An 18644-nucleotide genomic window follows, 5' to 3' on the forward strand; every position below is an offset into this window, starting at 1 on the left:
GGGCTGGGGACAGGGGTCATGTTGGCCAGTCATGGGTGGCCCGGCTTGGCTGGGCTTGACATTCTCCAGCAGCCTGCAGGGAGGCAGGTGGTAGCATCCCCAACCTGCCACCCTTGGCCACTGCTGGCAGCTTGCGTGCCCCTCCCCCAAAGGGTGAACATCTGCTCTGTTTGCTCCCAAGATAACCTAGGGCATGTGAGTGGGGAAAAAACAAACAAACCCCAAAACGTGCTTTATTGAAAGAAGCAGTGTATTCATTCGAGCTGGCTCTGCAGTATCTGTATAGTTCGGACACTTCAGCAGGGCTTTCTGGGGCTTCCATCTAAACTTGATTCAGTCAGCTATTAAATAAAAGTGCTAAAGCCCTGCCAATCTATACAGATGTTGGGTGACCCAGGCCCAGCAAATGCACTGCCTCTTCTGGGTATGTGCTGGGCTCAGCACAAGAGTGTGCAGAATTTAAACTTGCATTTTTTTTAAGCCTGTAAGCAGCCAATGTGATTAACCAGTTAATTAGGTCTTTAGTAGTAACTTTGCCACATGTTCATGCAATTAGTGGTGCAAGAAAACAGGGAATAAACCACAAAATGATTACACAAAGTATGTATAATTATTTTGTGGCTGGTTCCCATCAAGCCTTAAACGGAAGACGTGGCTGATACACACCCAAGGTCGGGAGTGCTGATTGGTACTCTCAGGCTCAGAAGGGCATTGGCGTTTTGAAGTGCCTTTTCTACCTTACTTGATGAGAAAGTGACATTGACAGGGCTGACTGGGATGATTTTGTTTCCTAGACTTACTGGTACGAATGCTAAATTTCAAAAATAAATTTGACGCACTGGTACAGTGGGGTTAAGTCCTGCTTCAAAAGGATGTGTATAAATCATTTGGGGCTGGATTTTGCCTCCAAGGTATCTTGGGGACCAGGCACAGTATAGATACAGTACTTTAATATGCCACTCCACCCATCTGAGAAGCAGGTATGTTAGCGTTGGCAGACAGTCACACTAACATGGTTAAACTGCTCCTGATATGCAAGCTAGCATCTTTTAAGGTTTGTCTATGTAGCTAACTTAAGCATTCTAAGCAGTAATTTATTCCCTGATATTCAAGACAAACTTAAATATGAAAAAGTACAGATACCAGTTATTTTATTTTATTTTTTTTTTTACCATCTCTTAATTTCTGGCCTGGTTCTGACAGCCCACAGAAATCAACAAAAACAAACAGTTAAGTTCACCAGTAAATCATATTGTTAGTAAATGATACTGATATTAAGAAACTGAGAATCAACCACTCATACCAACTACTACTGCACCAAATAATCCCAGGCTGCAATGCTATAGTTTTTCACTAAATTTGCAGTGACATCATTTTGAATGAATCAGATGTTTTACCCATCTTCAGAGGTTGTTTCAGACCACATTTTCTGAGTGAAAAGTTTAAATAAGCTCCTGATTGATTAAAATGTTTTGGGTTAATTACTTGCACTAGGCCCCTAAAGACATTATTGTACTTGGCTCTGCTATTTAAAAGAAAAAGCCCAAACTATTTAGATAGGAGCAATTATAATTAAGTCTGTGGAGCAAAATAGATTTAACAGAAATGAATGTGCCCAACATTAAAGCACACACTCACTGCTCTACTTATGAACATATCACATTATTTAATTCTTGATATAATTTTTTTAAATACTGGGATAAGCGAAGTGACGAAAGAAGCCACAACTGGCATTTAATTCAATTAAAAATCAACAAGAAGGGTTTTTTCCCACTACATATATAAAATGTGGTATCATGAGCCCTGTTCACCAAATTAATCGCTGTAGACAATCTGGACCTAGGCTGGGGTTTCAGGAGAAATTTATGAAAGATTCTCCACTGTCATTAGCTCTTAGCAGGGCTCATCACCAAACTCATACCCTCAACCTAAGTTATTAATCATTCAAAATCAATTGTTCAGGAAGGAAATGGCTATCTAACCACCTCAAAATTTCAGTTTTATGTTATGCTGGCTTTGAACAGGGAAGTAACTTTATTTTAAGGCAAACCTGGATAACAAGGAATACTTAAGTAAGTTCTCTCATGAAAACTCTTATACTTTAAAACATCCCACTCAAATTCTAACACTGGAATTATTTAAATCTGAAACATGCAATTTGACAAGCTGTAGAGTTTAGGAATGAACATAACCACAGAATGCTGATATTAATGAAGAACCTACACTACAAAATTTGAAAGATGATACTGCCGCATTATACTGTTGTATTGGTGGACAATTTCATCAGAAAACAAGGAGCAAGCTTTGCAACATTACCTTACATAAATAGCCAGAGAGCATCTTTTCTCTTAGCAAGCCTACCTAAAGTTAAAGCTTAATTTAAAAAGTTACATTTAGGATTCAGAGACCTCATACCTAGAAAAAAACAGGTCTGAAACACAAGGACACTGATTATGTGATTCAAACAAGACCATTTTATCCCTTATGTTATGAGATATAACATTAGGTCACTTAGAAATACAATACTTAATCCTTAACAGATTTTCTAAGGGATGCAACAGTATGTATTTTATGGTCTGTGGATAAGATCATATCCTGTTAAATAGGACTGCTTTGATGGCCAAAAGACTGATTCTTCAGAGACAGATGTCTGTTTTTTTCTGTTTATAACCAAAGGAAATAAAAGCCTAAGAGACTGCTAGTCTTGAAAATCAAATAATCACTTCAAGGCTACTGGTGTGACTTTTCAAAGGTCTCAAGTTTATTTTTGCCTGTTAGGACTGCAGAATCATGCCACAGCAGTAACAGTCAATATATTCACACTTCTAAGGTTAAATCTTGCAACCCTAACACAGACAAAGCTGGGATGAAAACCAAAACCACATATAAGATGCTCAAACCCATTCTTTGAAGGTCTGACCCCAAATTTCTACAGCATACATTTTTCCCAGGGTCTTTGGCCCTTCCCTGCATCTACCACGTCCATAAATGTATACATAATATCATATGGAGACACCAACAAGAAAGCACACAGGAGAAGGAGAACTGATTTAGAAGTCCAAGGCACAATCACGTTCAACCCTAACACTTCCAAGAGATTTAGCTCACATTCTGCTCTGAAGGCAGCCAGAATTAGACTCTCAGTCCGTCTGTGACCCCAGGGTTGGCCAGAAGAATGATTATATGTTAGTACACTGGAAGTAAGTTTTACTCTATTCTGCATTAAACTGGACCTAAAATTTGGGACATAGCGCCCTTTCACCTCAATAGGTTTCCTGATAAGTGATAAATGTTGAAATTCTGTAGGCTTGAAATTCTGTAGATTTTTTTAGTGATTTGTATGAAAATGGATAATGCAGTATTTCATTTAGGGGTTATTTTGATATTACATTTAAATTTATTTTATAGGTTCCCCAATATTTTCAATGTGTTCTAAATATCAGTTAAAAATCTAATTATCTTTTATTTTTATCAAGCGAAAACAAGACATGTTGATAGCTGGAATAGAAACACAAGGCACCCAGAAGTCATCTGAGTTTGTTTGCTGACAAGTGTTAGTGAGAAGGATGTACTTTAAAAAATGGAATAGGGTATCTGGATTCCTTGCTCTGTTACTTGGCAAACCTTGATAGGAACTAGCCACAAATGGTTTATATGGCAACAGTTTATACAGTATCCCCAGTGTTAAGATTAAGTTAATTTAAAAACTACCATTTCAGCTGTTATCATTTGATGTCAGAGCTGACATCTCAATGAGAAGTTTGGGAATACTTTACCATGTTCTTTCAGTTATCCATAGGGTAACTATTCATTTCTTTTTTCTTTTTTTTTTTTTAAAGTACCACCTTTAAAATAATGCATACTTTAAAACTTCTTTTAACTGATCTATAAATACCCTTTGGTTTCACAGGGTTTACTTGAGATTACTCACTTCATCCATTAATATACTGCTAGATTATCCATGATTAACCCAAACAAGACTCACTTATCTGTAAATGAAAATAATTTGTTCATCTATAAATGGTTTTGGTTACCTACAATATACAGTAGAAGGACTGATTTTAGGAATCAAGCCTGGAAACAGTTCACCTACGTAAAAGTGCCTCTTCTCCAGGGCAGACTCACGTTTAAGGTGTAATGTCTCTCAAAATGCTCTCCAAGAGGCAAACAGAAGAAGTCTCTAAATAATATAACTGTTTATTGTTCTTCCTCAGTTTTTGTTTTTACTTTTCCTTCAGAAATAAAATATTGACATTGGAAGGATTGCTAAAATTTGGCTTGCCATTTTTTATTCCTTTAGATTCAACTTGTTAGTAATTTTGGGCATACATTTTTGTATAACATTACTTGGAACTGAAATTAGAATATTGTTAACTTCCGCAGAGGACACAGAATAATATTTTCCTATTAATCTATTTTAATAATCTGCCTGGTGCAAAAAACAGCAGGTCAGTAATTACTAATGCACAGTTCAGATGCAGTAGATGAGATAAAAGTAGAAGTTCAGACCTTTTCTTCTTTTAGTTAGACTTAAAATTTAATAGCCTGTATATATTGAACTGTTGCAGTCATCCCTGCAATTCCTTCCACACTGCTACAAGTAAAAGTAAAAATGCTTATAATGGAAATGTTCTCAAAATATTACTATCTATTACATCAGAATGCCTTCAAAATACTGTTAGTATCATTGGTCATACCATTCTTAATGCACTTTGTAATTCTGTCAGTGCACTGACTGAAGCAAGGACTTGAAGCTGGAATAAGTCAACAGCATGTTTAATATACCATGTGTGTGCTGCATTGGGCTTTTCTACCCCATCTTTCTGTAGACAATGTCCCTTCTTTCTTTGTCCCTCATTTACCAATTTTTTTTCTATGAAATTTCGCATCATCACCACCAATGAATTAAATGCAATGATGGCAACACCAGTTTTGTCAAGGCGTCAGTAACCACCAATGTTCCAATTTCCCCATCACTGAAAAAAACATAGAAACTTAAAAGCTCTCAACAATCAAGAGATTCTCATCGTAGTTACCATGATAAAGCTCAATGATGGAAGACATGAGAGAAAAAAATCTTAATAGATAAAAAACAAGCAATGAAGAATATCACCAAAGCTCCTGGAAACACTGTACAGGTTTCCCTCACTTTATGCAGGTTCTGTATGTGAGAATTCGCTCTTATGTGATGACCCTTTTTATACCAAAATTCATTATACGCGAGGTAAATTCACACTTACATGATTGGTATGGTGGAAGCCCAGTCGGCTGCTTTATGCAGTGCATTGTGGGAGTGACACCATTGATGGAGGAAGAAAAAATTAATTGTGGGGGGCAGAGGGGTGGGTAAGCCAGGTGGAGGTGCCTGGGCCAGGCTGCAGCACTGGCCCCTGCAGCCCGGCCTAGTCAGCATGGTGACTCAGGAGCTATGAGTCATGAAGCTGCCCAGCAGCAGCATGACGGTTGCTCAGGGCAGCTGATGCCTTTGCTTTTGAAGTTACAGCTGTACTTTTGTGTACTATCTGCTGTTGGTGAGTACCAAAATTATCTTGTAACAGTGGCAGAAATGGGTCTGGGGGTCAACACAGTCGAGGTCTTGGAATGTATCCCTATTTGTTACATTGTAAAAGTGGGTTCCCTTTACTGGAATTCGAGTTACGTGCTGTTTTCCAGGAACACATGTGCAGCATAAAATGAGGGAAATAATTTGAAATCATTTTTTCAGCACTAGTTTGAAGTACAAAAGTTTAAACTCCAGCCCAGAAAATGCTACATCACAACTAGGGGTGCACTGCACCAATAGAGACTTTGGTGGCTGACAGTGATAGCCGATATTTAAAGGAGGCATATCAGCCAATACCAATCCAATATCCGATACAGCTGCCTCCAGATGGAAAGTCCAGAAGAGTGGAAGGAGAGGGGGAAGGAAACAGTATGGGAAGCAGATCAACACCCCCTGCAATGAGGGAGAGGGCAGGGGCTGCCCAGTTGGGGTGGGAAGGGGGTACAGGACCAAGGTACGGCTCGTGGGGTAGAGGCAGCTCCCGCTGCTGCTTGCACCCCGGGAAGGTTGGGGGGGCACATGCCCCCAGATCTGTGCAGCGTGGGCCAGGCTGCAGCTGTGGGGTGGAGCCAGAGCCAGTGCTGCATGGGCCTTTTCTCCCTAGAGGCTGGGCTTAGAGTGGGCTCCGGTGGTGCTGGGAGCAGGCTATAGCCACCCCAAATTTCACTGCAGCTCCGCTCCCAGCCCCACACCACCACCTAGCACAGCCCCAGCTGAATGCTCCACCTTCACCCAAGTGCCAAGAAAAGCTGTGGCTGTGCCAGGCGGCGGCAAAGGGCTGGAAGTGGAGCTATGGTGAAATTTGGGTTGGCTGCAGCCTCCTCCCGCTGCTGGATCCTGCTCCGAGCCCAGTCCCCAGCAAGAAAAGCCCCACGCAGCACCAGCTCCATCCTGCAGCTACAGCCCATGCCTTGCCACAGATCTGGGGGCACATGCTGCCACCCCCCACAGTGCAAGCAGTGCCAGGAGTCCCATGAGCTGCACCTCTGCCCAGTGGCCCCCGCCATTCCGCGCCTGGACAGCACCTGCCTCTGCCCCCTCCCTCACCACAGGGGGCGTTGATCTGCCCCCCCACGTCCCTTCCCTCCCCCCTCGCCTTCTGACCTACCACCAGAGGCAGCTCTCCATGCTGCTGGCTTTGCTCCATGCTGCACTGCAGCTGCGTGCAGCACTGACATTTATCAGCCAAATTATCAGCCCCATCAGTTCAAGGTAGACAATTCTCTTCATATCAGTACCAATCCAATATCACACAGACATATCGGTGCACCTCTAATCACAACATATCTCAGAACAAAAGAAAGAGAGCTGTAATGTGGAAGCAATTGTGAAAAGAGGTAAACCATCACACTATGGATCCAGAGTAACTTCAAACATCCTTCTGAACCTGTTCTGAAGCCTGCCACAAGCCAAATCAGCTATTAAATGGTAACTAGTTATTTGAGCCACAAAAGTCAACAACTGGATATATTACTAGCCACACCGTTCCACTGTGTGCTATTGGTCAAAGAAACTAGCGTACACCAACCACAGTAGTTTGAAGAGCTACTTAGGGTTAAGAGTGAACAGCTTATCTTCTTACCATATTATTCATATACCACAGGTACCTTTTCCCCCAAAAATTAGCCCTCCAAAACTGAGGTGTGCTTCTTGAGCAGGGAAGCTGATTTCCTTTTCTTGAACAGAAGCATGGATGATTAGATGTATGGAGAGGTTGTGCTGCAAAATGTCTGTCCCTTCTTTCTGGGATATCAGGTAACCAGGGATGGAGTCCACCATGATCCCTGGTACTGAACTTCCATTTTGGCAGCAGCTGCAAAAGGGTAAATGACAGTCTCTGACGCTGTCTGCTTGCTATCTCAGGGAGAAGAGGCAACCATTTTACAGAACAGCCTTGCTGTAAAAAAGCCATCTCTCTTATTCGGGAGCACGTGGTATGTGAGAAAATACATCTTGGAATTTTATACATTAAAAATATACCTCACAAAGCTATTCTCCCATCTGGAGACCTCCATAAAACTACCCAGGTTTCACCTTAGCTGCCTGACTTTAGATTGTAAGCCATATTTAATTATATAAATGAATGGAATTAAACCCAAGTGACATTTGGTCAACCTATATTACCTTTTCACGGGTTCTGTCTGCACAAGTGCTGCATCTGTCATGGCTTTCATCCACAACTCCATTTCCTTCCCTGTATCTGTGCAGAAATAATAGGTCCTCATGTTTGGATGAGCTGCCTGATTGGAAATGACAGTAAAAAATAAGGTTCTGTAAAAGAAAAAAAGAGAAATACCATTATTATTAGTACACTCTGTAATCTTTGCTTTATTTTTAGGTTTATTAAAATAATATAATACAAATGGAATGAACTTTTCTTTTAGTGCAATTATATTAACAAATAAATTAGTTAGAATTTTTATCACTGTTACTTCTTTGATAACACATCTTGCATTTCATCTCTTTGTATTTCCTTTAGCTATCAAAAAACCCAATCCTGATTGCTATAAAACACAAACGTTCAGTATAGAAACAGAGTTGTACACTTCTATAATTTAAACAGTATAGTAAATTTTCCATCTGCATTTACCTTTATAATTTTCAGCGGTGTATAGCTCAGCAGTCATTAAGAACAGCCAGACATAGTTAATGAAGCCAAAATACGAAAATATGAAATTCCATGTTGGGAGAGAAATAATTAAATTATGATTAAAACATTTACAACAAAATATTGTATCTGATACTGTGAGTAAAATACTAAACTAATATGTTAATTGCTTTTATCCATCAACAGGATAGCAAATGCATATGTACCCTAACCAAAAAAGGACCAAAGAACCACTTATTAAGAGCTGAAAATATATCCAGCTATGAAGTAAGATTGCAGTTCTATGATACCAAGATATGCTTATAAAGAGCAGTGAACTAAAAATAAAGGACTTGCTAAGAAATGAAATATACCTTGTTAACTCTTTTTTCAAGTCGAACAATTGTGCATGCCTGCCTTCACAACAAAACACATGGTCCTACTATATTTATGGATCAAGTGCATACAGTACCATGCAAAGCCAATCTCAGAGGCAGTTTCTATCCATCTTGCATAAATATATAGTAAAGAAACGGTCCCAACCCCCAGGCTATTTATGCTAAAATGAAAACATATAAAGCTTACCTTAAAAGCATATTTACGGTTAATATGATCCTCAGGAGAAAGCACAGCTATCTGAAAACTAGGTAGAAGTATGCTCCCTAATATTCCCTCTTCTTTCTCATCTAAAAATATATAACATTTGCTTAGATTAACAAATATTCCTATATACATTCAGACACATTTTCTCTCTTCCTTCATATCTACTGATTTTCTACTGAAAAAATCAAAAAAGCATTTGACTTGATTCAAGAGCTGACAGATGATTAACTTTGAGAGAGGATACCAAAAAAGAATGCTTTGATTGTACAGCTACTCCTTGCTTAACGTCATAGTTACGTTCTTGAAAAATGCGACTAAGCAAAATGATGTTAAGTGAATCCAATTATGTCAGAGTAGTTACCTACTAGCAGGTGGAGGCCAAACAATGTTACAACCAAACACTGCACAACTTTAAACAAGTATGTTCTCTAATAGATCAGTGATATAGTAACAAAACAACCTTAACCAGAATGACGTTAAGTGAAGAGTACCTACAGTATATAACATCTCATCTTTCTGTGGCACAGGAACAGGTAAAAGTACTACTGCTTGAGCAAGAGGAAGAGAGAGGACTAGGCGGTTGGTGCATATGGGCAGTGGACTGCATTTCAGAATCAACTGGGAAACCAGTCGAGAGTGGCTCTACATGCAGCTGGTTCTATAGCTGGTTTGGCACAAACAGTCTTAACTGGCCATTCTTCTTCTATGGCCACATTAAGACATTGTTTCACCTGGGAGAGCTGCTGCTCTCCCAGGAGAATCCATGAGCAGGACTCTTATCCTAAAGTAAGATGGCCACTCCTGGAGAAAAATAACCTGAGAGCAACCAAGGTTAAATCACTCCAGGGAGTTTTCTCCTGGGAGGGTGAATGTTTGTGCACATTCTATGCCTCCCACTGTGTTCATATCCTACCCAGCCTCGCTGTGCTGTGCTGTTCTGTGTCTCACATCATACTAAAATTAGTCAGACCAGGCCTTCCCTTTGGGAAACTGAAGATTATTTGCTGCAGGGGGGCGGCACATTTTTAAATAAATATTTTGCTAACCAAAATTATGGAAAATTCCTTTTTTCTCTGAATATATGTATTAAACTCAAACACTAAACTCTATCACTGAAGTGGAAAATAGGACTTTAATCCTGCTTTAACTACATTTCTCAACATTAACTTAACTATGAAGTCACTAATGCTCCTGCAATAGAAGGGAGCCATTTTGAGTACTGGAGAAAAATCAAAGCTAAAGAACCTGCAGTTAACAAGACTTCCTAAACTTGTATTTTTTCAGTGGAAATGTATCTTAAAGGGACAAACACAAGAATGTATTATGTATTATGCCAAAGTGGACTACAGTATTCACACGCAATGCACAGAGAAAGAGTTCTGGATATGTGCCTTTAAGCTCAACATGCAGCCTACAAGGTATACTGCAGCATAACTGTGCCATCAGATGGGCAAATATAAACCTTTTATAACAGTGTGCACAAGGTATCTTTCTTGCACATTGTTTCTTTGGAGATGTACATTTTAACAACACAGACAAATGATTACAGGGCAGACAGGACTGCTTAGGTATTTAATTAAGAGAGTCATCATGGAAAAAACGAATAAAAAGCCAGCAATAGGTATTTCCTAATTTACTTTATTTTTACTTATTTACTTTCATTCCCTATTCTTGAGAGGTAATGTTTCTAAAATCTATGATATGAAGACAAATGGTGACAGAGAAAGACATGGAATTGGATTCTTTTGCTGCTTTGCTTCTTGTGTAATCATTTACACTTGTATTAAAAAAAGTCCAGGAACCCAAAAAGGTTTATGCATGTCAATTACCCCACTGAAACCACTACAGCAATGTGAGTACTCCAATGTACAAATGTTTACAGAATCAATGCCACAGGGCAAAGAAATGCAAGAGTGAAAAACAGAAGAAAAACAATCCTCTGACTCAGTGAAAAAAGAACCACTTCCAGTCTATTGTTTTTTCAGTATAACTGGCCGACTGAAATGAGAATAAAAACATAACTTTAAATGCTGGTCTTTTGCAGGCATTTGCTTATCTTTCCCAATTACTGATATTAGATTAGAATATTAGCATATAATATTAGAACACTGAAGGTTTCAAATCCCATATAACATAACAGGATCTATGCTTGCTATACTTATATTCCTTTAAAATGTTAACTTGCAATATACTATAGGCACACCTATAGTATACACTGGGCAGATAACATTCTAACAAAGAATTGCTCTTATGAACTGTTTAGTTTTATAAAGAACATTAAATCTAGGTACAAAAACCTAAAACAGAATAGTACAAATCTGACACACTAATTTGATATCACGACCTGTTCTGAAATCTAATTATGCATTTAATAAGAGCATAACTGAATGCAATTTACCAAGTCAATCTTAATTGTTTTTCCAGGTACGGTATTGCTATTCACAAGCGATGCCTCATGTTTGCCCCATAAAACTTTTCTAATTATAAAACATTGCCCACAATAAGTGTTTGAACTTCAATGCTAGGGACAAAAAAAATAGTCTAAACAACAAGAAGCTTCAGCTCCCTGATACTGCTGAAGCTTAATGAACTACAGGAATCTATATATAGGCAACATGAAAGGATTGTCTTAAATCCACGTAAAAACTGGGGTTTTTTGGTTCCCAGAAGTCTATTAAACTCCAAGAAGCTACCTTGTACAGCAGTTGTTACAGAAGACCGGCCTTTACTGAATAATAAGCATTGCACTTGCTATTAAATAGAACACAGATTACTGCTATTGCTGCTAACTGCCTTTTTTTTTTTTTTTTTAAAAAAATACAAATGGAAAGTGCTGTCTTGATTAAATAAAAAATTGAACAGGGTTGGCCTTGCAGATACTCTTGAATAGCCTACTTTCTACTTTTGAAAGCAACAGAAACAAACAAGTATCCCTTGATAAACACTTAACTAAGCTCCTGGACATTTTCTCTCCATACTGCAGAAATAATCCTTCAAAACACAACTGGGTGTTTTTCCTTCAACTGAACTGGTGTGCTTGGAGACATTTTTTTTTTTTTTTTAAGCTAGATTAAACTTTGACTTGTTTTCCACAGGCAAGTCTCATTCACTACTACCACATTCATTATTCATATTGTTAAGCAGAACAGCCAGGTGTTTTGAGGCCTAAGTTTCTTTGCTAGGTAACGTCGGCGCATTCCACTTTAAGACTTTTAAAATCCGTTTCCCAGCATATGACTTTTTTTCTATATATGCCCCTGCATTCATCTTTATTTATATGCAGGGCATGAATAATATAACAAAAAAATGGAGAATCTTTTCTTCTTCAGTAAGATGTTTTATTTGTTACAATACCCTTTCAGTATGCTAAAGCAGTCATTCTTTTATCTCCAGAGAAAGAGATAAACAGTACACTCTAAGCAGTGAAAATTTACACTGAAATCAGTTTCTTTTTATCCTTAAATTAGGATTAGGCATTACTTTTTAACACGGTAAAATTTCTGAATAAACCATATCAAGCTTTACCAATTGGTGTTACAATCAGAGACAACCACAAATATTGTTTGCAGTCTAACAATACTTTTCTCCCCCTCCCCACCCACCCTTTTTCATCCGAGTCCTCGAATAAGATAGCATTATGTTAGGGAAACAACTTCAAAAGGATAAGGTTTACATTTGTATTTTTAATAAGCATTTCTAATACCTTTAAGCCACTGCTGAAACACCTGTTATTTTGAGTACATCTGCTTTAACTATTTCCCAGTAATGGAACTATCAGTTATAGGAAGCTTCAGTTTCTAACTGTATCCAACTTAGGCAACCAGGTTTGTATTTCTGTTGTTTTTACCAAACATATGATTCACACCTTAACTGAGTAAAAAATTAGCAATACAGAGCTCTGAATGTATAGTTTATTTACTGTTTAATATTCTAGACAAACAAAACCCATGATTTCTACTACTAATAAAATAACTTCTTTTTTTGAAATATTATGGGTAAAAAGTCTCAAGAACTTCCTTAAAGTAGGATAAGCCTCACAAGAAAAAACAAAGAATATGAACTGGCCACTTAGCTAAATGCAATGTAATTGCAGCTCAACCAATGTCTCCATGACTGAAATTACAGCGTCTCACCAAGTACACCAATTTCAACTTGGCAGCTGTTTATTCAGTAACGTATACATTTTTGGGGAGAGACAATGAAAGCATGATGATGCTGTTTCAAAACTGTAGAATTTGTAAACTGATAAGAGGTACAAGAACAAAGCTTTCATGCTTGGAAACTTAACTTACCTCAACTGACATGGCTGTGTAATACGTTTTTTAAAACAAGGACAATTTTCACTCAAAATAAATTGAAAATGCCATACTGCCACTGTCTTTGCTGGAACTACTAATCAGTTTTGAGCATCTAGATTGTGGCTCGCTGCTCTTCTTTTATGAGAAAGCATAAGCCATGCATTTCATACAGACTTTAATTTAGTAAGTTTCTGGTTCTTATTTCACCAAGAGCAACAGAAGTGGCAGATGGAAATACTACTTAGGCTGCTATAACCTTATGGATGAACCTTGCCCACTAATTTACTTATCTGTAAATAAGTATAATTTACTTACCTGCCTGGCTCTTTGATTTCCTTCCACTCTTCTTGAAAGTGTTGCTACAGTGGCTACTTCTAATTGGGTTGGATATCTTTTCATATTGTAAAATAAATACAATATGGTAGATATGCCAGACTCAAATATTCTCTGAAGGGCACCATAGTCAATAACCTCTCATTATGTGAATATCTCAGCACTGTTACAAAAAAGTTTTTCACAAATCCACACTGTTGAAGTCCTGCGGAGCAGAATTAAAGTTTGCTAGTGGGGCAGGGGCTACATTTTTACATTAAAAAAAAATCAGCACAAACTTCTATTTGTGAGAAATTGGAAAATACACCTCATGGATACCAAATGAATATCCTACAAGAGTTGTTTAGGTTCCAGAAAAGCCTTTAGCACCTCCATTCTCTTCCATCCCAAAGCTCAGAGTCTGTACCCTCTTTCATTCCTGTTCAACCTCACATAGTCAGTTAAATCTTTTGCAGTGGAAGTCAAACTTCTTTTTGGCACATCTTAGTAGGAAACTTAAATAAGTAATAAATTGCCCTCAGAGGGGGGAAGTATTTGTACCTATAGTGTATACATGTGCCCTACTTGTCTGAGAAAAATAAGACACATGCTGTCAACAACTGAACAGTTGTGGAAAATGCAGCTAGTTCTATTAACTTGATCTTAAATGCTAAGTTAAATCAACAACTTCTTTTCTTCCTTCTCAGAAGAGAAGAAAAGTAAGTATTTTAAATATGTAGTTGCAGCCAAGAGAAAGGGAGAAAGAAGGCGAGATTAGCCAAATTAATCATAATGAGATAATTATTTGTTCCTTGATTTCCAGTATTCAACTTACCTCTGTAATAGAATAGACACAGATCAGAAAGTACAAACCACCGTTTCTTCCACAGTTTCATTCCAGTACTATCCTGCATTTAATCAAAATATACAAATAAGCATTTCTGGACAATCAAGAATAGTTTATACTGAAAACTGGTATACTTTTCTCTCTCTCTCTTTTTTTTTTAAATTGTGAAGCTGTACTATCTAGTTTTTATCTCAACTAAGTGCACTGGCATTCAAAACACAGATGATAATCCAGAAAACACAGTTCCTCTGACTGAAAAGTAAATTAAATGCAAATCTATTATTTTAAGGAGCTAGATAAAAGCAATTCATTGTGAACAGGAAGGAGGAAAAAGACATACACATTTTTAAATGGAGCTATAAAATATAAGCTACCTGAAAAGCTACCCTTACCCTTTGCTGCCTTTCATATCAAGAGTCTGCCCAACTCCATCCTCTATGACTACCTGCACAAATAAAGCAAGTTTCTCTTCAACACAAGTTTATTCCTAAAGCAATTTCATCTGCTTTTATGTTTATAACCCACTGGTAATGTATTTCTCAGAACGAATGGTTGTCACCACTACTGCAGAGTAAATAAGATGAAGCTTTGCAAGTGTGTATACCTTCGTAAAATTTGATTAAATAAATAAGTTAATGTTCTCCAACAATAAAAGGGTGTGAGATTTTTAAGTACGCATGCAGTAGATAGGTTTTTAAGTGATATCCAAGAAGGGTGGCCCTATGGTAAAACTCAAAGCTTTAAATATACTCAAACAACAGATGAAAAGATGTGTGTGCGCACACTTTTTTTCTCCTTAAGCCAAGTCAGCAAATATCTTGGCATCTCTTTTCAAGTTCTCTTCCCATAGGTAAAAACAAGCATTAGCCACAGTGTAAAACTGACTTTTTTTTTAAATAAAATTATCTATAGTTAGCAAATCTTCTGGCACCGAATGTTTTCATAAATAGAATACCAGGCACTTTATAGCATCTTGCTTCAGAGAATTTTAAAGTGATTTAAGAATATTAATGAATTAAGTTGTATAACACTGTTTGCGGTATTCAATTCCTATTTCACAGATGGAGAAGCAAGCAGAAGAAGAAATGACTTGCCCAGTCAAAGTCATAAACTATGTTAATGGCAGAACTGAGATTATAAGACTCCTGAAACCTGAGACAGTGCTTTAGCACTTTAACAAATTTTAAAGTGTTTACAAAACTTCTTGACTCCAAAGCATTTTTTTCAACCCTCTGAAAGACTAATTAGAGGCATTTAACCTATTTAATAGGTTTAAGAAATAGTTTAAAACAGCCTCACCCATCTGCTACTCAAAGACATCAATGAATACCTAATCAGCGTCCAAAAGATTCTCTAAACCAGTCATGGCCAACCATTTGGCAAGTACGCCACAAGTTAAGTCCATATTATGAGATAATGCCACTCTAACAATCAGCCACTGACATGGTCCAGTAGTGTCATAACAACTCTGAATTTGGTTGCAACTCCGCCGCAGCGCCTGTGAGTCCTATGATTCCTACACTCTCCCTGAGGGCTGCCTTGAACCCTGATCTCTGTACACCCTTTAACTCAGCATCCAGAATTTGCATGCCAAATACACTGGCTCCTTACGTCACTTGTGGCACATGCAAAGCAGAGTGGCCACCACTATCCTAAACCAGATGCAGAATTGTACAACCTGTTGGAAATATTACAGATCTTCTTTATGTCTTCCTTTAAAATAAGAAGGGACACAGGACTGTGGAAATAATGGTTCTGGTGTTGCGAATCCTATGCTGTTTTAAAACACCTTTCCATGTACAGAATAGGTTACTATTCTTTTCCTTCTAGTTGTGGTTATATCTCATTATACAACTTGATAACAAACACTTCAAGAATGAGGAAAACCCCAGTAGATTCAGGAAAGAGTACACTAAGAATACAATTACTATACAGTGAGGGAGAGTAAGCTGTATTTATTCTAATCAAAGCTTTCTGAACATAGCTTCATGGATACATAAGTATTTGGTAAGCTGACCTGGGTCACCATCATTGCAGTTAAATTCACATGATGGAAACTTAGAGCATCTCTTTCCCATTTGAAATCTTCAAATGAGTTATTATCAGTTTGTGTCTAAGCTTCCTCCAACATTTACCCAGAAATCCAACAACTGTTGTCTTTATTTGTGAATAAGATATACATCCCTTTTTAAATTGCAAGTTCTATCTTAGCAAATAAGGAGATGACAACTTCTTGAAAAATTAGCATAATTGTTTAAATTAATGTACTAAATTCTCCATAGCAGAAGTATCCTCTATTTAGAAGATTTTCATTCTTGAATATTACAATGCTAGTAGGGTGCCCCAACCTGGCAAAGAAAGGATAAAACACCAGAGCATTCAATAAGTAGTAATTTGTTTTAGCAACACAACTATATCCTCCTATAAAAGCGCATTACAAGGACATCTTTGCATAAAAGGTGAGAACACTGGGGTGAGAAATGTAATGGAAGTTAATTCTGTCTTCTTTATATAGTCTGATTACATTGGCACACAGAGCTCTTTGAACCATCTAGTTAAGCAGTTATCCTTCAAGATGGTGAAAACTATCAAACATGACACAAAATCAGTATTACTTTACTGAATGGCATTAGGGCTCTTTGGAGTTAGGGGCCTTTCTGACAATGTTTTAAATATACGTGGGGCTTTTGATTTTATGTTCACAGTAAAACACTAATTAAAATACTCCTGATAAAAAAATAAATAAGTATTTAAAAAGGAAAAAAACACTAGAAATGTTTACTTGATTCATCTTGATTTTACCCCTTTCCCATTGGACATTGTTTATATATGAGAGTCCTTTGCTGGGTCACAATACAATACCACGTTAGGATGCAAACTTTTTAGGGGAAACATGAAAAGAAATACCAAAGGAAAAAAGCCCTAAGTATGTTAGGTAAGAAACAGTGATATATCTCAGGATAAGTTTGTCCAGTAATTTGTTGCAAATTTTAGCACTTTTACTCAACAAATTAGTCAACTAAAGCCGATCTGTTTTCATTTATTTTATTTACGACAATATTGTAAGCTCAGTACATTGTACTAGGACAGGAATAGGCTCTAGTAGAAAGAAGAATATCATGCATATATGAAAGAGAAGAAATGGAGGAAGAGAAAAAGGAAGTGTGCTTAAGGTACACTGACATCCAATCTGGAACGGAAACAGACTTGAATTAACACTGGATTATTTCACTACACATCAGATATGCACAATGGGCATTCATATAATCTGGTTTCTTTGGTTCTGTATCAGCAAAACAAACAAACAAACCAAGCTTTGGTAACTAACTAGGAAATAAAATTGTAAAATCTTACAATGCAAATTGTATGAGAACATCTCTATATAGCTATACACCTCCTCTACCATCAAAACTGTAAGATTAGGCTCTGACATACACTAGGTTCATTGTCAAAAAAACAGGGCACAGGTCAATACATTCTTACACTTTTGTATATATTTTTACTGCAATTTTGTGCTGGAAACTGGATTTCAACAACAATGCATGCAAATATCAACATGCAAGTGGGGTAAGCATACCTAGCAACCACTAACACTCCAACATGCAACAAACCTTTATGCTTTATGAAAATCAAATCCTGTAACCATATAAATGAGGATGCTCAATCTCTAGCCCACAGGCCAAATATGACCCACTGAGCCATAGGTATCTGGCCTGTAGGGCTTCACATGGATCAGGAAGTTTGGCCACAGGGGAGAGGTGACAAGAAATATAGCCACTCTCCCCCTCCGCTAAATCCCCAAACCTTGAGCCTCATGCAGAAAGCTGGCGATCCTTGCAGCTAGATGCAACTCAGCCACACCCCCTTCCTCCTGTGCACTGGAAAATGTATCATCTAATCTGTCTTCTTGCTACTAAAGATTTCTCTCTGACCCTACATTTTTAACAAGTGATCCATTTCACTTGCATTTATTTCTCAAATGACAAATTGTTTTCATAGTTTCATAGTTTCTAGGGTCGGAAGGGACCTGAGCAGATCATCGAGTCTGACCCCCTGCCATAGCAGGAAAGAGTACTGGGGTCAAACGACCCCAGCAAGGTGTACATCCAGCCTCCTCTCAAAGACGCCCAGGGTAGGAGCCAGCACCACTTCTCTTGGAAGTTGGTTCCAGATCCTAGCCACCCTGAACATGATGTAGCGCCTCCTGATACCTAAATCTACCCTCTGTCACCTTGTGACACTTATTCCTGGTCACTCGTGCAGTGCTCCAAGGAACAGGGACTCCCCCAATGCCTGCTGGTCCCCTCTGACTAGTTTGTAACAGGCCACAAGATCTCCCCTTAGCTTTTTCTTGTGGAGGCTGAACAGGTTCAGGTCCCATAGCCTCTCCTCGTAGGGCCTGCCCGGCTGCCCCCTGATCATGTGAGTGGCCCT

At 38.1% G+C, this 18644-nt stretch overlaps 1 protein-coding gene across 9 annotated transcripts in view; it reads right to left on the minus strand.

Moving 5' to 3' along the window:
• PLEKHA5 (pleckstrin homology domain containing A5) overlaps positions 1-18644 on the minus strand; it is a 259545-nt gene that overhangs the window by 65130 nt on the left and 175771 nt on the right. For all 9 annotated transcript variants that reach the window (XM_019544474.1, XM_019544472.1, XM_019544475.1 and 6 more), the window contains 3 exons: positions 14199-14271; positions 8736-8836; positions 7688-7803 (listed from right to left, as the gene is read on the minus strand). In XM_019544474.1, coding sequence (XP_019400019.1) covers positions 7688-7803; positions 8736-8836; positions 14199-14271 — 290 coding nt within the window. The remainder of the gene's footprint in view (positions 1-7687; positions 7804-8735; positions 8837-14198; positions 14272-18644) is intronic.

Source organism: Crocodylus porosus, unplaced genomic scaffold (assembly GCF_001723895.1).
Source record: "Crocodylus porosus isolate Cpor-Errol unplaced genomic scaffold, CroPor_comp1, whole genome shotgun sequence".
NCBI lineage: Eukaryota > Metazoa > Chordata > Crocodylia > Crocodylidae > Crocodylus > Crocodylus porosus.